Source organism: Chelonia mydas, chromosome 9, assembly GCF_015237465.2.
Source record: "Chelonia mydas isolate rCheMyd1 chromosome 9, rCheMyd1.pri.v2, whole genome shotgun sequence".
NCBI lineage: Eukaryota > Metazoa > Chordata > Testudines > Cheloniidae > Chelonia > Chelonia mydas.
The window spans coordinates 32,291,024-32,313,614 of NC_057855.1; the positions used below are offsets into that span (position 1 = coordinate 32,291,024).

A 22,591-nucleotide genomic window follows, 5' to 3' on the forward strand; every position below is an offset into this window, starting at 1 on the left:
CTTAAGCTTTCGTGAGCTACAGCTCACTTCATCGGATGCATCCGATGAAGTGAGCTGTAGCTCACAAAAGCTTATGCTCAAATAAATTAGTTAGACTCTAAGGTGCCACAAGTACTACTTTAATATAGTTTATAGTGGCCTGCAAAAGAGGCAGGGAAGAGAGGTCACTGAGCTGTCAGGGACAAAAGGGGAAGGAGAGGTAGTTTCAAATTATACACTTTTCCTTTGCCCCACTAGCTTATATATCACTTGGACAGCAGGTCATTCTTCTCTGAGTACTTCAAATCCTACTTTCTATTACAAAAACTGAACTGGGGAACTGGTCAATGTGATTCCTAAATTATGCCCTGATTAGGCTGGTGATTAACTTTATCTATGTGAGTAGTGTCATTGGCTTCAACATGTACTGGTTATCACATGCATAAGTCTTTGCAGTATTGGGGCCTTGCTTTTTATAATACAAAGCAAGACGTTAAAAATGGCCTTTAAGCCACCACCAAACTGTTGTTGAAAGTACATCAAGGTTAATGGCAAGGGCAGGAGAAGGGACCCAAATATTTCACTAAATCATTTAAATAAATACATTTTACAAAGTGTATATTGAAAATAATAAACAAAATGCATTTTCAAGCTTTTTTTCTGTTTCTTTTCTTTCTCTTCTCTTCATCATGGAAACACCTGCTGTCCAAATCCCTGCACTAACAGATTTTAGAAATTGAATTGTAAAACTACTCTTCTGTGCTCTCAGCAAAATGCCATGCCAGGATGTGCATCAGTAGATTATTGATGCATTCCTTTGAGTGGCTTACAAAGCCCATTTAAGGCATGCACTGATGGCCCACTAATGCACAGCCTTTAGGGATTTACTGGCATAATAGATCTTTTTAGAACCACAATCATATAATATTGTGGGCCTGTGATGAGAGAAACTTTGTCCTAAACTCTACCATTTAGGTATTGCAATAGATTTTGCTATGCCAGGTGTTGAAGGGCTGTGTTTTGCAAAGTAATCTTAGGTGAAATGTGCTTTTACCTTAGGGGTTAAATTCTGGTTCTATGCATACATCAGTTCCCTCCTAATGGGAACATGTTTATACTACAAAAGTAGCATTATGTGAGCCCATATTCTGGCTGCTTTCCACCCCCATTCTCAGTCCTTGCTGTGTATTACCCTGCCAGGAGCAGGATTAATCTACACCAGGAGTAATCTGCATGGAATGGGGTTATGAAGCTGAGTCAGACTGTGCATGTGCCAGAGCACTTACAACCTACTCTGCAATGCCTCTCAGTGGCTCTAGCTACAGAGGACCTCTGAAAGGCAATTTCTGTGGATCTGTCCACAAGTTTCTGCCACTCATTTCCCCTCCTAACTACATAGGGTTTTGGTGTGCACATACAATAATGCTTTGCAATTCTTTAGCAACTTCCATCTGAGGATCTCAAAGTGCTTTACAAAGATTATGATTTTAGCCTCACAACACTCCTGTAAAGTAGGGTATTTTACAGAGGTGGAAACTGAGGCAGAGAGAAATAAAAACACTGGAAGTCAGGGACAGAGCCAGGAATCCCTTCTCTCCTCATCCTGTTTTAGAACCACAAGTTCATCCTTCATCTCCAAGTCTATCCATTTTTCAATACCCTTTTAAGACCATCCTTGCTGCCATATGAGCAGCCCAAGTCCAAATTTGGCCGATAGCAAAGTTACAATAATTTGATAGGATGGCCAGCGTACTCCTTCACCCCTACAGTGAGGTGGTAGTTGTTTATTGTTTTGTTTTGATTCTCTTTAAGAGATGCCCTAATAGCATTCATGAACAGAATTATCCAACAGATATTGTATAACATCTTTCATATTAACTTGCAGAATAAGAAAGAAAAGAATTGGAGAAGTATTTTTAAAAGAAGAAAAAGAAACCACTCCTTTTATATTTAATCATCTCTGTACAAAAGTTAGGAACCATATTAGCAAATTTATTTGTTTACCTGTGATGTTAGATCATTTTTTTTTAATATCTGAAACTTACGGTTTGACAGCTATATTATTTGGCATGAGCAAAGCTATTCTGTTAATAGTTTATTAATGTTATTGAAACCCAAATAGTGTACATTATAGGTGGTTATAGATGCAGTGTATCTTTGCCAATTCCTTTGTGTATCAGATGTAGAGGTCTAATCCCTGTAGTTTCTACAGAGGCAAACCTTTGAGTTCAGTAGAAGATTTGCCTGTGTAAGGAATGCAGGACTGGGTGCTAATGGCCCCAGTGCTCTAAGGAGCTGAATACCATCAGTTTCCATTGAAATCAGCAGAAGTTGGGTGGACTAAAGGGCCTAATTCTGCTAGTAGTTACTACATAGTATAGTACTTACTAACGTATGAATAGTCATTAGGACTTCTCTTGGTAGTAAACATTAAATCTGGTATAGAGTTTTTGCAGAATTGAGTCTCAAATGAATTAATTTCAGGGTGTTCAAAACTAGAAATAAACAGAAATATATAAAGTTTTGTTCAAGAACTGGTTAAACTGTACATTTAGACTATATCAACTTACATACATCATTTTTCCATATCACTTATAAAAATAGTGCAATGTATTTTATTTTTGTGGCTGATTGAATTAACATTGGTATTATATTTAGAAACTTCTCTTTTTAAAGGCCAGTTACAAACTGGTGTGATCTATTTGTAGTTTAATTTAAACTACAGTTTAAACCAAATATAGACATGTATATCAGGAAACCTGCTAGAAAGTTGAACTTGGTAACAAAAAAAAATGAATGTACGGTACATTCACAATCAAACATCAATTTCTTCATATAAGCTGTAATATAACTACTCAAAAGCATAAGCTTACACAATATTAAGTCAATTTCTTTTCTCAAATTCACTAGTTCACTCTCAGTCTGATTAAGTTAAGATAGAAGAGAATTTGACCTATTCTTTCCGCCCTTATTCCTGCTGAACTTTTTATATGAATGAGAACTTGGACATATTACTACTGAATCATTCAGTGACTAAGGTGAACTGAGAAATCTAGATAGCCAAAAGACTCTTAAATTTGCTGTGATGCATGAAGTCCAAATTCATTGTCTAATTACTGAGAGTATTACTTCATCATTTAAAAGCCTTTATTGAAAACTTTAGAACAACCAGAAACATTTGAATTAAGAAAAGGGGGGGGGGAGAGATCAAGAAAGGAAATGAGTGTATTATAATGGCAGACTCATTCATTTTCAGAACAAGTGCCTCCTCACCCTGTTATTGCTTTCATAGTTCACATACACAGAGTGATGGAGTGCTATCCTTCTATGTTTCCTGATGTAAGCAGAGTCAGGATGAACTCTACCCTGACATCTGGTGGCGAGTAGTGGTGGGTTGTGTAAAAGAACTTCAGGGGCTGATCTCATTTGCATAGGCACACCCACCCTGCCTAGATGGTCAATTTGGCTGCTGTAGGAGTCCTAGTTTCTCTGTTATTGGGGCAGGAATAAACTGTTATTATCCTGATTATGTGAATCGAGGACAGTGGAACAGTACTTGGCCTTTTGTTATGACGGAGGGACTCACAATAAACTAAGCAGCACTCGCTAGGCAAGGGTCATGGGTTCCAAAACCTAGTGAGGGGAGAAAGCTGGGGGTAGGTATTAATACCTGGTAGTATGCCCCCCCCCCCGGTGAGGGTCCAACATGCCAATTGCTCTCCCTCTCCCTCCTGTGGAATATCAGAGCTAGTTTTGATTCCAACAGGAGTTTAGTTACAAGCTGCTAAGCTGAAATCATTTTGGGCCAATGGTGTACCAGCACTGAGGCTCCCTTACTACAAGCTGAAATCACTAAAGAGGTAGAATTACTAAGAGCTGAAATCACTGAGCGTTGTGTTAAGTGTGGGGGGGGGGCTGAAGCTATATTGCGGAGCAGTTCGCGGGACGGCTGGTGGAGTGGAGCGGAGCAGTTTGCAAGACGGCTGGAGCAGCTCATGGGATGGTTGGTGGAGCGGAGCGGCTGCCAGAGCAGAGTAACTCGTGGGATGGCTGGTGGAGCGGAGCAGAGCAGAGCTGAGCCCCATGGAGAGGTTGGGCAATTGGCTTTGGACCATGTAAGGTGCCCCTTAACCCCCCCATTTCCACCCAGGTTGAGAGGTAAAACTCTGCAGATAAACTTTTGAACTCTGGGGCTGCACTGACCAGGAACAGAGACTTTGGGGTTGTTGGACTTTTGGGACTTTGGGTGACTTTTGGGTTGCTGGACTCAAGAACCAAAGGCCCAATTTGCTTGGGGTGGGTTTTTGCTCATGGGTTGTGTTATGAATCCTGTTGGTGGTGTTTCCTCAACATAATGCCACATTGTTTCTCTCTGTTATTAAAAGGCTTTTGCTACACTCAGACTCTGTGCTTGCGAGAGGGGAAGTATTGCCTCTTAGAGGCGCCCAGCGGGGGTGGTATATAATTGTCCCAGGTCACTGGGTGGGGGCTCGAGCCGGTTTTGCATTGTGTTATTGGAATGGAACCCCTAGATACTGAACCCGGCCCTTGTTGCTGCCAACTCTGACAGGCAGAGGGGTTACACTAAAATAAACTTGATTCTTCATCTTGATAGCTTCCAACACAATAAACAGATTATCTCTGTTGCTAGAACAAAGTAGTAGAATATCCACTCAGCTTATGCTCGTCCTGTTGATGTCATATTTTAGGTTGATCGGTTCTTGTTAAACAGCTTAGCTGAGTTTTTGAAACACTGTTAGAATCTGGAAAGTTCTGTGGTGCATTTTCACCCTTTTTGTTAATGATGTGATATTTATAACAACAAACAAACTCCTGACTTGGCTTCACCTCTGTTTGCACATCCCCCAGTAGCTACTCTGTTAGGATCATTCAGTTCTTCGAACAGTCCTGTTTCGATAATTTCTTCCTGCCACGGTATAGGGACAGCACCTGTCGCAAATTTCTTGAAGAATTGCTTATCTTTGTCATCAAACTCAATCCCCCTGATTTCAGAGAAGTCAGCAATGTCTGCAACATCTTTGGCATAGACAACTGATGGATCTGGCACAAAAGGGGGGTCTATGAGGCCTGCCTCCAGCCTATGGAAGTTAATTGTTTTGAAGAAAGCATGTTTTCTTGGATCATCGTCACTGCTCCTGCAATAAAGCAAGAGATTGTCAGTCAAAATTGTGATGTCCTAGCTAGCTAATGAAGGTGAACTATATATATACAACAGAGAGAGCCCCAAAGCCGAATTATAGTTCCACACGTGGACACTCCCAGATTTTGGGAAAGTTCAATTGCACAACTTGGGTCTATTTTAATTTTAAATGGGTTTCATTAAACCATCCCTTTGTATAGTCTTTCAAAAGCCAAGGGTTGTTAGGTGCATAATGGGATCAAGATATTTTGTACTTTTCAGCTAGGAAAGTCAGGTTTTCAGTGGAACTAAAGCTAAGGAGGGGGAAATATTAGGACTATTGTTAACAACAAAAGCCCAGATAATTTGCTTTAGTTTAGGTAGAATAAGAATTCCAGGAAACTGTGGTAGATGGTTCAGTGGGTAATGCACTCAGCTGTCAAACTGTGAAACTGGTGACAAATAAAACTGATATTTGTGGTCTCATCTGAAATGTGTATTGGTCCACAGCGCGCGCACACAAAAAAATCACACAAAGCCCAATACAAAAGCCATTATTCTCATGAGTATTTCTTATTCACATAAGTAGCCCCACTTAGCTCAATGGGTCTACTCAAATGAGCAAGAGTTTGCAGGATCAGATCCAGAGATTGGTATGCTAGCAAAGGAATGCAAGCACATTTCCTAGCACCTTCATACCCAATGACCTCTCTATAGCTAAAGCTATCCTAGCCCCTTACTACTATGAATATAAACATTAATAAAACTCACACAAGAATTAAAAATAAAATGAATCAAACATTTTTTAGACTTTTTCAAAATAAGTGTATCTTGGAAAGAATAACTGCAGTCCATGCAATGGGCTGAATTAAGGTTCTCTTTTCTTGAAGGAGAATCAGGAACACATGAACTATTGCAATGTGGGCCCACATTCAGATCCCAAGATGACCCCCAGGACAGGAATAATCTGAGTCTCAAGGGTACAATCAAAACATACTATGATCCTTGATGTAGGCCCTGTCCTAGAATGTGCCACTTTTGCAACTTTAGCTGTCAAGAATGTGCAAAGATAACCTTTTGAGGCCAGGTCTATATTACGAAATTAGGTTGGTATAACTATGTCGCTCAGGGGTGTGAAAAATCCACACCCATTAGTGACAGTTAAATTGACCTAACCTCTGCTGTAGACAGTGATAAGTTTTCCCATTGACATAGCTATGGCTTCTAGGGGAGGTGGATTAACTATAGTCACCTCAGAAGCCCTCCAGTTGGCATAGGTAGCATCTTCATTGAAGTGCTACAGCAGTGCAGCTGCAGCAGTGCAGGGTTTAATGTATAGACCTGCCCTGAGTTTTGAAGAAGCTATGAACAGAGAGAAAAATTGAGTTCTTCTTTTCCTGTATATATGGATGATACAGCTTGGACTGGGCCCTACATGAGTTAAAGGAGTATGAAGAACCAAGCTATCGTGACAATACCAGGAAAACAGATTTGTCTCTATTCCTTGGCCTCAGTAAATAGCAATGTTGTTAATGGGTTGAAGTTTTCTGATCACACTTTTTTACAAAGTCATATACTAAATAAAGACCACGCTTTCACACATTCACAGTGCACTATGGGATAATACTGAAGAACAGGATGTTCTATGGATATGATTCCCTACAACAAGGTTAAAAGAAAGAGATAATGCAAATTTCTGTTAAAGCCAATCATCTTCATTAATGTGTAAAAGCACCATTACTTAGTGACCAGATGCAGATGTAACCACAGAAAGTTCTGCTCTGCCAAGGGCCTGCACCATGCACAATAACAGACCATTCAGCTTGAACAGCATCCTTAATTCCCTTTGCACTGCTTCCCATTCCCTAACTGCCCACTCCTGCTCAGAAAACTGCACTTTAGCTTCACTTCCTGGCAGCCTAATTCATGTAAGCATGTCTCCAGAGGCCACAGTCTTGTAAAAAAATGTGATCAAGGGAGCATAGCCATAGCCTGAGAAGCATCAGAGGCAGCCAGATGGGCTTCAAAGGTACACAGAGATGGTGTTACCCATCAAGAAGTGGCAAGGGAGATGTATACTACAGCGATGAGCACAGTAGGAAAACACAGATTAGATCAACAGAGCTTATGTTATTTTTACATATGGTCTTGCAAAACCTAGCTAGCTCAGTTAGTGACACATAAACACCGGTACAGCTGTGGAGCCTGAAGTCAATTGCTGACCGTCTTTATTAGCCTGAAGTGCATTAGAGCTGCAGATCAGATAATGAGAACTCACAGATTTGTGACTCTAGCACCTCTGTCAGTCACCCTATAGAGTTACTGGGTGATTTCATACTCAGCATATTCATGCAGACTTTATTTTATTTTGCTTTTCTATAACATGCTATTAAAAGCAACAGAACTTGGTATAGGCTCCACAATGGATTACTGCAATGTTTCCCCCTCTTGATGTAATATATTTTCTTTTGATACCATCAGGAATAAATTTTTATTTTTTTAAAAATAAGAAGCTACAGGAATGCCATCTAAAAGCACCTACTAATATGGTGCTTCTTCTATCTAGCCATGACCCCTTCCTGTGTGAATCTGATGTTTACAAAACGGTGACAGAAAAAGTGAATGAGCCTGTCTAACTTCTCTCAAGTTAACATTCCTCAATGAACTATTTCACTGTTCCATGGGACAGCATGGGAGAGGGGTGAGCAAGTTCCAAACGAGAGAGAGTGGAGTCAGAGAGTGGAGAGAAAGGTGCTTATCTCTCCAGAATAAGCCAAAAACTCTGAGTCTTGGGTACAAAATTTAGAACATTTTCAAAAGGTCAGGTATGCAAATTAAAGCTGCCCTTGAGCAGCTTTAACTTATGCAACAGGCACTTATGTAGATAACCCAAGGTCTGATTGACCTTAGCAGAATTACAAGGCTAATCTTTACATAAGGATGAGCTGTTCTTGAACAATATCTCCAGTGTAATAGGCAGAGACAGGGATTTTTTTTTAACATCATGTACAGAAAGGCTGGACTTCTCCTTGCCCATTTCTCATTAAACTGTGTATTGAAGGGAGGGTAAGAAAAAATGGGACATTATCTTAATGGATTCCATTGTGTCCCTCCCTCAATACTTCAAGGTACCACTACAGATTATAACTAGTCCCCTTTCCTCTCCCCCAAGTGTCATAAAACACAGGGTAAATTGCTCCATCTGTAGTTCTACTTGTTGGGCTGGTAGAAATTTTGGTGGGGAGAAGTGGGATCCTTTTCCCAGTCCCCCAAAAATGTGAAGTGGCACCAAACAGCAAAGAAAGTAGAGGCAGCATATTTTGAAAAATCAAAGTGGCAGAATGAAAAACCTCAGCACAAATAACTGTCTTGAGGTGCTTCTCCCACGCACCACTAAGGGTTAATGTAACATTAAGTAGGCAGAGAGATGGTTTTGTGGTGAAAGTACATGAGTAGGATTGTGGTTCCATTAGAAGAGCAATCTATTCCTAGCTCTTCCACAGACTTGCTGTATGACCTTGAACAACTCACTCAGACTCTCAAAGGCTCAGTTTCCCCAACTTTTAAGTGAGGGTGATAAAGCTTACTTCACAGGGGTGTTGTGAGTCTAAATGTATGAAAAGCACACTGAGATTTCAGATGGAATGCTCTAAGTGAAGAGTATTACTATTATTGTGATAAACCAGGCAATTTCTGTCAGCTGTGTTGTAAGATAATTTGTTGCTGAATAGTATCTACAGTTTTCATTCAGTGTTAGAATTGTCAGCTTCCTTATAACGACAAAAAACGGGGAATCACAGCCTCTGTTCACATTTGAAATCCCCACAGAAATACAGTATGTGGCTGATCAAACCATGACCATATCATATTGGTATGCAAAGATGTGTATTTTGGACATTTTTCTGTCAAAAAGCTGTGTAGCTATTACACTTGCCCTGCTGGAGAGAAGATTCATGTGATAAAATGATACACACTTCCCTGCTAAATCCTTGAAAAAATCAAATACAAGTCTTCACTTGTACATTAGATATAAAATACTGTTATATGATCTTCTATGCCATTCTTCAATGTGTTTTCAAATATCTTTAGGTTCTTTGTAAACGCAGTATGACATTAATATTATTATTAATAATATTAATTAAATAATTAATTATTAATAAAGAATATTAATTATACATCTTCACATTAAGCCCCTCCATAGCAAACAGGAGTTTTATATTCACTGCAAGCATTATCAGTGTCACAATGTGGCATTCAGATTAACACTGAATACTGCATAGAGAGCAATCTGGGCTATTGGCAAATAACAAGTTTTACAAAATAGAAACCACTAATTTATTCTAATTACCATATGTTTCACAAATTTTACTGTACTGGTTACTGAATACTATATTTTATTGCTAAACAAGTGATAGAGACCATATTTTCTAGCTTCATAAACTGTTACTTACCATACCCTTCACAACACACAGTGCTATAATAAAAGTTTTAAGGAAAAATGTGCAATCTTTACACAGAAAAGACTCCCAGTAATTTCAGCGGAAGATTTCTCTGTATTATTGTGTAGTATATACATAAAATGTGAAATGACTGTCTTAAATGAGTCTGTTCATCTACTTTTTGGTAGGTTCTCAATCACGTTATATTGGAAAACTTAACGACTTGAATTGGTAGATAAATTTACAATCATGTTTGATGAAAGTTACTATGCGTTCTAAATTTAGCTACCACCAATTTCCTTTATATCTTATTACAGTGTACTTACACGTCCTATAGATTGTCTTGTATTTATTCTGTCTAGACAGTACTGCTATTGAATCTTTCACCATGTATCACTACAAAGGTATTTGAAAAGTTAAATACTATAATGTTTAGCTTTCCAATTACCTTATTATTCAAAGAATCTTTAGAATTGCTGACTCAGGGCCAAATCCAGCAGTCCTTTCAAAGGCAAAACTCCCATTAAGGCCGCAAATGGAATTTTTGCCTAATAAGGACATAAGTCCAAGTGTACTCTCCCTTCCAAATAGCCTTGGGATGATGGCAAGAGGACCAGGAAACTCTGTGGGTTTCCACTACATTGGCCTGTCAGTGAGAAGGTTTAGGATACCAGTTGTAGGAAACAAATGGTTCAGTCTTCCAACCCTGATACCTGCAGGCTTATTGGGGGTTGTCCCTTCATGCTGCTGCTCTGTAACCCTGACAGCACAGTTTCTACAAGAGTTGTGCTGACATAGACCAAGCATTCTGCAATCAAGTAGCATTATCTTAGATGCAGGTATATACTAGAATATTCACTGTCTAGGGGGAAGAGAATATTATGGAGGCGGCTCCTCCCCTTCCTCAAAACCCTACAAAGCTCCAAAAGAGGCGCTACTACGGATTTCTGGGGAGGTAATGGGGATTGACACCACAGAGGCAACATTCCTCCATTTCCATGCTCTCCCAAGAGAGATCTGCTAGAGCAAGATCACTTCCATTCATGGAAATGGAAAGGAAGATTGAGGTCTTTGCAGAAACTTTAGGATTTGGCCTCCATTTGTATGAAATAATGATTGCATAATTGATCTAGGCTTAAACATGGGAAATAAACCATACCTGCTTCCTAAACGGTGCTCTGATTTCTTAGCCAAGAACAGCCTGCAAATATCTTTTGTTTCCTCCGTGAAGTTGGCATGCTCAAATTTCACCTCATCTTCCAAGGTTCTTTTTTTCACGTCATCCTTATTGACCTTTTCTTTGAAATCCTTGAATGGAGTTCGACCCGCAACCATCTCATAAATACTACATCCCATAGCAAACCAGTCCACAGGGTAGGAGTAATTCTCTTCCTTCAGGATTTCAGGAGCCATATAACCATTAGTCCCAGCCTATGGCAATCAAACATATATGTTTACTAGACAATGGCAATAATGAAATGCATATGAGTAAGTACATTTTAGTCTCCTACAGTTAATTACATCAAGCCACAAAATGTATCTGAAGGTATCAGTAGCAAACATGATAGAATTATGCTTATAGAAACTATAGATGACATTCGATAGATATGCATCTATGTAATATCCATATAACAGCTTTGGCACATAATTGAATTATTTCTGTTGCTTAAATATCTTTCTGTATGTAAACTTTTAAAATATGATCTGAAAAGGAAAAATATGGATTTGTGCCATTTCTGCTTTTTATATAATGTATAAAGAAAGCCTGAGAGGTTTTGTTTTTTAAAAAAATATTTCTTTCTGCTTTATTTTTTCTTTCATATTAGAAATTCAGGTCTTATCTACCTTGTTTTCCTGAAAGATTATGAAGAACTGAGGAACAGAAGGTATAGCACATCAGGAGAAACCAGGAAAGTGAAAACTGATTAACTATTAACATTTATTTGACTTAACCATTTGGGAGAAATCCTTTCCTTAATAGGGATGCACCGCCCCCCCAGAGGCAATGCGTGTAGGAGGGCATGAGAGGGTCACGTGCCCCCCTTCGATTTCTGCCAGGGATTTTATATATATATATATATAGTTTTTGCAGGGAGTGGATTCAAATACATACCCCCTCACTATCAACAGTAAGACGTCACCTCTGCCATTCTCATCCCTTCAATTAACAGCAGAGAACACTCTTAAACCCACATCTCTGAGTCATCTAAGTAGTTTCCTTGCAAAAACAGGAAAGAAAACATTCAATTTTCCTGATATTTTAAGATTCAAAAAGCAACAACAAAATAATACCTTTCAGGTTTTCTTTAAAATTCGTTACAAAACACAAAAGAAAACAGATCCAGTTCCCCCTTCCAGGTCCCTTGTAAGCAACGCACCAGCGAGTGAGCCTTGCTTGAATATTCTATTGTATTCTGCATTCATGTTGGGGAGAATTAAGGAGTCAGCATTAGCTAGTTGCAGCACATAACTCTGAACTAAGAACACTTCTAGATATAGGACAAACTGACCATGCCCTATGGATATAACTGCAATCCTCCTATTGCCAGATCTGTATCACTCATATTGTAGGGCAGGCAAAGTAGGATTCCAAATGAGTTCTACTGGCTTTCTGGTAAGTTGATTTCCTTGAGAGGAGGAAATCACTCTTTGTCTACACTGCCAAGGTGTTACCATCATTAGTATGGGTGGAAGCCTTAGTATAGATAAGGCTCCCACAACCAGACCCATTTTTACCCCTGTATTAGTTATACCTGTTATCTAGAAGGTTTAACTAGCAGAGTGGTAAAAGTGCCAAAAGTCACTTGAGCTTTTTCTATGCCTTTTTGAACTGATGGGCATCTTTCTTCTTTTTCTTTTTAGTATAGACATGGTCTTGGTGCAAAATCCAATTGACAGTTGTTCAAGATTGCGGTTGCTATTAGTACCAGAGTTCTACTGTTGGCTGAGGGAGTCACTCTGAGCCAAAACAGAGGTGCCTCAGGAAAGGATAACTGAAATCATAGCTCATTTGGGACACACGAAGGAATTTGTGAGTGGTACAATTAAACACATGCACAGGCAGTTTCAGTATGAGCAGTGGGAAGGCTATTACTCCTTCAGCTTTAGATACAACATTCCTCTCTTCGTCAGTTTTTCAACCCCCTATAAACCTCAGCTCCTGCCAATGTGAGATATATCATCTATCTATATCCATCCCATAATATAGCTAGGCCAGGTCATTGTTTATAAAAGGTAGGCAGTAGATGAAATACCCTTCCTTTTCCTTGCTAGTAACTATTCTCATTTAGAGACATGGGGCCAAATCATCCCCTTTGCTGAGAGGCAGGAGGGAGATGAGAGCATAACTATCAGCCAGATGTGGCCAGTAAGCACAGAAGGAAGAATGGAGCCAAAGTGGCACTGTCTCTCTTGTTGACTCACCAAGTCCACAGAAGTTACCCTGCTTTGTAGAGTTATATGAGGTGGATGGAGCTCTCAGTCTGACCCGAGGCAATCTGCACTATTTGTATTGGATTTTCCCACTGGAATTTGATTCTGCCCCAGGGAGAGTTAAAATCTTATTCATGGCTACTCCTCCATTCAGAAAGGGGGCATTGTGTAAGTGTGGACCAAAAACCAGAGTCATGCCATCTGGAGGAGAGATGAGGGACCAGGGAGAAGTACAGAGAGGCCGATTTCTACACAAGTGCCCTAATGTGCGAGTAGAACTGTGAACAGTGGGCAGCTACATGATCGGAAAGCGACACCATTTATGCTATCTGCATGTCTACAGACCCACGAGGGGTAGTATGGTGGGAACTATGCACAGCCTCCAAGGTACTTTTTGCTTGTCTTGTTTTTTAGTGGGAGGCAATAAGCATTCTCAGTTTGATTAGGCCAGAGGTGAAGTTGATTTAGTGAGTGATACCCTGAAAAGCTGGTGAGCCATTTCATCATCAAATGGAGTCACAGAGAGCAACACAATAATCACAGTGTTACATCCTGGCATTGTGTTTCTGTTAAGACATTGCTGTACTGGAATTCAGCCTCATCACATGCTGAACAATATCAAGACACACATGACACAGCAGTGTCAGAATGTCATTCCTTGATCGTCAGTGTGGGTTACTGTAGCTCCATTCAGCAATACTTCTCTCTTTCACCCCTCTCTTTTCCCTTCCCCAGCACGGCTGCTTGAAGGGGTGGTTGCTAGGTGCCTTTAGCCTATTTGATATGCATAAATGGCATAACTGTGTTAATTATGCAATATAGGAGGTGGCTTTGACTGATGTGACACTCATGCTCCTGGAGCTCAGGCAAAGCAAGGGGAGCTCCAGTCCTACCCATAGATTCAAAGGAACTGTAGGACAGGGTCCAAACACCACCCTATACTGGAAACCTACTGACCGCTAAACTTACCTACATGCCTCCAGCTTCCATCCAGGACACATCACACAATCCATTGTCTACAGCCAAGCCCTAAGATACAACCGAATTTGCTCCAATCCCTCAGACAGAGACAAACACCTATAAGATCTTTATCAAGCATTCTTAAAACTACAATACCCACCTGGGGAAGTGAGGAAACAGACTGACAGAGCGAGATGGGTACCCAGAAATCACCTACTACAGGACAGGCCCCACAAGGAAAATAACAGAACACCACTGGCCATCACGTACAACCCCCAGCTAAAACCTCTCCAGCACATTATCAACGATCTACAACCTATCCTGGAAAACAATCCCTCACTCTCCCAGACCTTGGGAGACAGGCCAGTTCTCGCTTACAGACAGCCCCCCAACCTGAAGCAAATACTCACCAGCAACTACACACCACACCACAGAAACCCTAACCCAGGAATCAATCCCTGTAGCAAACCTCGTGGCCTACTCTATCCCCACCATCAGAGGACCCAACGACATCAGCCACACCATCAGAGGCTCATTCACCTGCACGTCTACTAATGTTATATATGCCAGCAATGCCCCTCTGCCATGTTCATTGGCCAAACCGGACAGTCCCTACGTAAAAGAATAAATGGACACAAATCGGACATCAGGAATGGTAAAATACAAAAGTCAGTAGGAGAACATTTTAATCTTCCCGGACATTCTATAACAGATTTGAAAGTAGCTATACTTGAACAAAAAAACTTCAGAAACAGACTTCAAAGAGAAACAGCAGAACTAAAATTCATTTGCAAATTTAACACCATTAATTTGGGCTTGAATAGGGACTGGGAGTGGCCGGCTCATTACAGAAGCAGTTTTGCCTCTCCTGGAATTGACACCTCCTCATCTATTATTGGGAGTGGACTACATCCACCCTGATCGAATTGGCCCTGTCAACACTGGTTCTCCACTTGTAATGTAACTCCCTTCTCTTCATGTGTCAGTATATTTATGTCTGCATCTGTAATTTTCACTCCATGCATCTGAAGAAGTGGCAGTTTTACCCACAAAAGTTTATGCTCAAATGAATCTGTTAGTCTTTAAGGTGCCACCAGACTCCTTGTTGTTTTTGTGGATGCAGACTAACACAGCTACCCCCTGACAGGTGCACCATTGTTTCAGTGGAAATTAGCAATGGTTCAGCAAGGTGATGGCTGGGGTCAGATTAGGTTTAGGTGAGGGATCAGGATCGGGATTAAAGGCTGAATCAGGGGTAGAGTCTGAGGTTCTAATGTAATAGAACTGTAATTCTGTGAGCTATTATGAAAATTCAGCTCAAAGTGAGGGAAGTCTTGCAAGATCTGCTATTCTTATGAGGTTTCCATCATTGTGTCCAAAACCTTGTGAGAGCCGCTTCTCACAAAATTTCAGCAGAATTTGAATGCAAATTGAAAAGAACTCCGGTTCTAGTTCTAGACCTGGCCCAGAGTCCAAAATAAAGGAATGAGTTAAAATGTCAGAGTTCAAATCCAGCTTCCCACCCCTTTAAATTCAAAGGGATTCAGATTTGACCATTCTCTAGTGGAAAATATATATATATGTTACAAATGGCAATCCTATTGTTTGATATGTAGATATTGACCCATATGCCAAAGAAACCAGGGGAGGAAGAAACAGAGTAAATCTCTCTACAGTTTCAGTCAGCACAGGAACTGGCAAGCAGAGGGACAAATGGAATTTAGATTTTTCTGTCTTCTCCTATATAGCTAAAGGTCTGGGCAAAAAGTTTTTATTGAAGAGAAAGGACTATAAAACCACAAGCACTCAGCTATGTAAACAACTGAGCAGTAAATAAGGAAAACAGGATGGGAGGTGCTGAAATAAGAAGATGCAGGGTGTTGTCAGGAAACACACTGCCCAGAACAATTCAGTGGCCTGAACTGGCAGAGCAAACATCTTTCAAGTGAAGATTTAGCTATATTTGTTGGGATAGGATTGGATTGGAGGAAAGCTGGAATTTGCACAGTCTTTACTCTTATATGCACAAATATATGCATTAGCTAGGCATGTCCCATTAGGCACTTTCAGAAAAAAATAATGGAGGACCCACAGCATGTGGTGTCTCCACAATTTTTTGGAAGAGGCAAAATCCAGGCAGTCCATGTGCCCCTTTCTCTGCCTATAGTTCTTCTGGCATGCAGCTAGAGTCCAATGCCAACATTCTGGGCTTCCACTCATCTCTGTCATGGAAACCTTTTATTTGAATTGTAGAGGGTGAGTAAGATGCTTTATTTTTTCTACTTTGTTCAAACGCTTGCATTAAACTGAATTTTAATGTTCTTGTTTTAAGTGGGACTTTTAAAGCAATTTCTGTCTTCTTTTTTTAATTTAAAGAGGAACAGCCAGAAATATAAAATCGAAGTCGATGACCAAATTCTGCTGTCAGATATATGAATCAGATTGATGGGCACCCCATACATAAATACAAGGGTAAAATGTGGCTTTAGAATTGATACCAAAAGGGCCAATCCAGCCACCAGCCACACAAGGAATTTCTATTAAGGGCAATAGCTATTTTGAGAATGGATTGACAAGACATAGTTGAATTGACGTAAGGAGCACGCTGAAGAGAGAAAACTCCTTTTTGAAATTTTATTTTGTGTATTTTTAAAAAGTCACCTTATTTTTAATGTGTTCTTATAACACAAGACTTAACTCTGGGAATCACCACATGCACTCAAGTCACACCGGAACCAAAGGAGCTTAGCACATTGTGAGGGCTTTCAGAAGGACTGGGCTTAAAATTTGAATGCTTATACACTGACCATACTGTCCTGAAAAAAGTAAAGTACTAGTAATGCCCTGGGTAAAACACTGTGTCATCTGGGCTCCTAGCAAATAGGGTACGGGAAGAAACACAATATAACTCTGCAGTTTCCATCAGCACAGGAACTGGCAAACAGAGGTGAAGAAATGGGATTTTTCTCTCTCTACCTTTCCCCATAGATCTTTACAAAATAAATTCAGTCGACATCATAAACCAAACAGCAAAGCAGATCAGAACATCTATCTTTTGTTTGCCATGGCACAAGAACTGTTGAACGGGGGAAAAAACCAAGCTGAGTTTAGCTCTATCAGCTCTTTCCTGGGGCTCAGTTCTTCTTTCCTCCAAGGGGTGCCACTGACTGCTTTGTTCTCTTTCCCAGCTGTTCCTCTGCTCCTTCAGCAGTGACCTTACCAGACGTTGGAGGAATGTAGCATTAGACCACAGGAAGCTGTTGATAGCTCTAAATTTCAAGATATTTTTTCTGTCTATGAGTTCCTGGGCCCCAGACCGAGGAAGAGAATAACTGATCTTTCTTTGCCATTCATTTAATAATGGTAATTTGAATCTTTTATTTTTTCCCAGAGCAACTGTGAGGAGGAATGGAGAAAAACTGAAAGTGGTGATACAGAACTACAATTTCCCATTATCCTGTTATCTTGGCAAATAATCACATTACAGCAATAATCCACTTGATCGCTTAAATAAATGGGGTGATTATTTTTAAAGCCAAGATAAAATTAGGTTTCTGTAACAAATGAAAACATTTCTTGTTTGTATCCTATAAAAAGACTTACAGAACCCAGAAGAATTTAGCACAGCTGCAATTACTGCTTAGCAAATACAAGGACTTCCTACAGTTTGTCTACACTGCAGTAGAGAGGTGTGATTCCCAGAGTGGGGAGACAGACTTGTGCTAGCTCAGCTCAAGCTAGTTTACTAAAATAGCAGTAGCTGCTTCCAATAGCAGTTTTTATCCAAGCTCTGGCATTGCCTTCCTTTGGAACTTTGGGCAAGTCCTTTACCTTCTCTGCCTCAGTTTCTCCATCCATAACATAGGGATAATATTACTTCCTCACTAAAGAGGGGTGTTTTGAGAATTAATTACTTAATGGTTGTAGAATACCATATAAGTATTATTAGTGTAAGAGAATAATTTCAGACTACTCTACATATACTTTAGGAGATCCTCTGGAAATGAATGCAAAAATAGTATCAGATCTTTTAATAGCACTATGTGTGGGCGACTTACTCAGCAGAAGTCATCAAACAGATATTACGTTCTGTGCAGGTGTTTTCCTTCTCTGTTTATGAAGTCTCTCTGTTTACTTCTCTCAGTAGCTTAGCAGGAAATATTAGCAGGTGATGATGAGCCAAATCTTCTATAGTGCTCAGCACCCTTAACTGCCACAAAAATCTGTGGGATTTGAGGGTGCTTGCATCTTATTGGCATCTCTTAGCATCAGGACTCACGTTAGAGATACAATTAGGTTAAAGTCACTCTAAATAAAGAGACAAATTCAGCGAACACATACATGGGTACAAGCCCAGACTTCACCTGCTCCTGGGGCTGTAGAGTCTGTGCCTCGTTTTCCATTTTGACAACATATTATTAATGTGTTTGGGAGCGGGGAGGAAAAGGACTTTTTTTTTCAGTCATTTTGGGCCAGATTTTGATACCCTTAATCGCACTGAGTGGAACCTTACTCTGAAAAGAAAGGGACTGTTCACAAAGTGATCAAGGGTGCTTGGATTTTGTGAGTAGCCTACATCTACAGTACCACATCTTATGGATTGCTCACAAAAGTATCATGTAAACCTCATTCAGCCAAAGGCAGCCAAATCAACATTTCAAAGAAAAATATGACTGGCCAAGTATTTTAGGCCATATAACCCTTTCCCTGACACATGCATGTTTCTGACAAGATTCAGTAAATACACACAAAATGTGTGCTGTGCATTCATACCATATTGATCACAAAAAAACTGTCAGATAGGTTCCTATATTTCAAAAATAATTATACGAAGATTTCAAACCATTATATAAACTGCTATATGGTACTTGAAGACATCATTCCAATATACTTATGCCTCATGGTTTCCATAATAACTAATGTGCTTCAAATGACAAAGAGACTAAAATTAATAATAGTATTTATATGGTGTTTTTCATCTTCCAAGAGCTTCAAAAATGTTCATTAATTAATCCTCATAACAGCCCTATGCTCTAGGTAAGGAATATTATCTCTCTTTTTACTGTTTAGTAATTATGAGTGACTGTTAGGTTGGGCTGTGCAGGATCGAGCCTTTAATGCCAAACAAAGTCCCTTTGTGCTACTCCAGTGATGCAAGGGGGACTTAAAGCTGGCCTAAAGGGGCCCCCATGACATTAAAAAATCCTCCTGGTGATCACCTGCTCTCCTCCACTCTGTAGGATGTGGGTCAGAAATTAGAAAGTAGGTGGCTAAAGCATTCTGGATGCTGGTGATCTTGGGCCAGTGAAAGAGCCTTTCAGCCAGGCCCAGAATTGAGGGAGGCAGAAAGGCGGGACAGTGTCACCTTTGCTTCCCCCATTCTGCTCAGCATGATGTTGACACCTCTAAGGATCAAGACCTGGTAAAGTGCTGTGAGATTCATGGATAAAGAGACAAAGTATTACACTATTATAGGATCACTAACAGATGCTTTATAACAGTGGTTCTCAACCTTTTTTCATTTGTGGAACCCAAACAAATTTCAAATGGATGTGCGGACCCCTTTGGAAATCTCAGATTTAGTCAGCAGACCCCCAGGGGTCCATGGATCACAGGTTGAAAACTACTGTTCCATGGTAACGACAACCTTTCGCAGACCCCTTAGACATAGGTTGTAGACCCCCAGGGGTCCGCGAACAACAGGTTGAGAACTACTGCTTTATACCATCTAGCAGGATCCATTTAAAAAAAAAAAAGAAAGCAAAATCCCACTAGTGAAAAACAGTAAACTCAATGTATCAGAGAGTTATGATGAAATCAGTGCTGGTTTTGAAAGTATTAAATAGTAGTAATATATAAAATAATCACTTTGTTGCTAATTCTGAACAAATGCTGAGCTGTCACTTTAAAAGCACAAAGGAAGAGTAACTTCTACAGAATCTTAATCAACAGGATTGGTATGTACTAATGAATAAAGATCAGCAGTATCAGAACTGGCTGAGTTATTTTTCATTTCAGAATTGTGACCCACTACCCACAAGTTCTTAGTTATCTTGAAATGAAACTGCAAGTTTCAGGAACATCTAAATAGCTTTTCTTTTGTTTTCCTAAGAAACCTAATCTTACAAAAAACAAACATACAGGAGGGCAAAGGGACATTTTGAATATGATTTTAACCAAAACATGTTTTTCCTATTCAAATATTATGATGTCCTTCAAATATATAAAACACAGCACAGGAAAACTGTTAAGAAGCCTATATACACATCTTAAGGGGCTTTGCTTTTATGATTATTATAATGTCAATAGAATCCCTTCAAGTGTTTGCATAACTTTATTGCTCACAGTTATCAGTGTAGCATTTAACCTCTCTCTCTCTCTCTGGCTTGCATATGTTGTTGCTTGCAGACTGTATTGTCCCTGCTTGTCTGGGCCTGATCCTGCTTTCTTCGAAGAACCATCCCTCCCCATGAACGTGGGCCTTGTCCCATTACCCATTTAGCCAGGAGGGTGGGCGCCGCACTTAACCCCAACCATCCTGGTCCCCTTTCTTCATTTCCTTTCTCTCTTGTTGCTCTAAGGTGATCATTCTGCCAAGTAGGTAGGGATCCTTTCTGAGAGAAAGCACAGGTACAGTGTGTTATCTTGAAAAATTTTCTTTACACATCTTATGATTTGTCTGTTTGTTCAGTCACTGTTGGTGCTATTAGGGAAGAAATGTTTCTTAACAACGTAATATTATATTGTCTTGGTGCAGTTTAGATGGAACGTGACTCCCTGCTTCTTAGCTCATGGCTGCTGCTGTCCTACTATGGCTGCTGCGTCCTACTGCAGAACCCGCAGAAGGCTATTCCCTGAGCCTAGGACAGGTAAGAGTGGGTACTTAAATTGACCAGGTTTCGTCCTGAGCCCAGGACGGGTAAGGGTGGGTGCCTTATGCCCCAAGCCCAGGATGGGAAAGGGTGGGGTGCCTAAATCAACCAGGTTATGCCTTGAGCCCATTGTAGGGTAAAGGTGGGATGTCCCAGATTGTGCACACACTCTTACCTGCACTAAAAGCTACATTAATGTTAACTATTTACTTGTAAAATACTTGACTTACCACAACAACCACACTCAATATGGCCCAAGCCTGCTCCTACTGAAATCAATGGCAAAATTCCACTGACTTCAGTGGAGCATGATTTGGCCCCCTAACATTGGGCATACTACATATCTTAAGGCACTGAAGTTAACACCACAAGCAAAATCCTGCTCACCTTTCTTACACCAATGAATTCAGCATTACTACACATATAAATAAGATCAGCAAGACTGGGCTCCATATGCAACAATATAAGAAGTAGATATGTGCAACATGACCGAGTTATAACTGCTGTGGAAACTCTAGCCCAGCTCATCCACTCCAGTAGTAAAACCCACAGGAGGAAGACGAGGGAAGGAAAGATATGTAAGGATTGCTTTGTGAAGATGCCCCCATAGTGTTCTGTCAAGAAGATGGAGTTTGCCTTATATGCAAAAGTCTATGCTAGAGATAATTATAAACAGTTATGGGTTTTTAAAAATTTATTTAATAAGTTTTAACAAGCTTATAAATCTTTGCCATATGTAAATATCAGAAACAAAACAATCATTACAACAGTTAGATTTTGTTTAAAGAGACATTATACAGGAATATAGTCAGAGATCTTTCAATTTAACAAGGTGTTATGGTATTATTGAGTGAGCATCGTTATAAAACTATGTTGTTTCCAATGAAGCATGTTTTAAATCATGACTGTCCTTGTCCACATGTAGAACAAAATTATGTTTAATACAGTCTTTGTTAAAAGACTAACCTATTATCTAACACAATACATTTTTCCCAGTAGAGATAAAGCCTACAACAGTGGTTCTCAAACTTGTTCCACCACTTGTACAGGGAAAGCCCTTGGCTGGCCGGGCCGGTTTGTTTACCTGCCGCGTCCTCAGGTTCGGCCGATTGTGGCTCCCAGTGGCCGCGGTTCGCTGCTCCAGGCCAATGGGAGCTGCTGGAAGCGGCGTGGGCCAAGGGACATACTGGCCGCTACTTCCAGCAGCTCCCATTGGCCTGGAGCAGCGAACTGCGGCCACTGGGAGCCGCGATCGGCCAAACCTGTGGACGCGGCAGGTAAACAAACCGGCCTGGCCCTCCAGGGGCTTTCCCTGCACAAGCGGCAGAACAAGTCTGGGAACCACTGGCCTAGAGATTTGAGGCAGTGCAGCTACACTGGTAGCTAGCAAGTGATAGCTGTAATTGGGGCAAATTCACTGTGTAGAAAAGGACTAATATTTAGCCTGCAAATATGTTGATTTAGAGGTGTCTTCATTAAGATCTTGACTGCTTTATAATTATGAAGGGCTATGGGTGCCAGGGGCTCCCCCCGCCCGGGGATTACTGTCCATCATTCACACTCTTTCCCCCCATATTTCATAACACATGAGGGGTTCTATGAGTCAAACACACAAGAAAGGGAGCACAAGAACAGTCATACTAGGTCAGACCAATGGTCCATCTAGTCCAGTATCCTGTCTTCCAACAGTGGCCAATGCCAAGTGCTTCAGAAGAAATGAACACAACAGGCAATCATCGAGTGATCCATCCCCTGTCATCCCAGCTTCT

The 22,591-nt window shown here is 40.4% G+C and overlaps 1 protein-coding gene across 1 annotated transcript in view; it reads right to left on the reverse strand.

Moving 5' to 3' along the window:
* Positions 1–2,574: 2,574 nt before the first annotated feature.
* Positions 2,575–22,591, reverse strand: part of GRK7 (G protein-coupled receptor kinase 7) — a 33,182-nt gene continuing 13,165 nt past the window's right edge. The window contains exons 3-4 of the mRNA XM_007054993.4: positions 10,718–10,989; positions 2,575–5,135 (exon numbers count right to left, since the gene is read on the reverse strand). Coding sequence (XP_007055055.1) covers positions 4,793–5,135; positions 10,718–10,989 — 615 coding nt within the window. The 3' untranslated portion in view covers positions 2,575–4,792. The remainder of the gene's footprint in view (positions 5,136–10,717; positions 10,990–22,591) is intronic.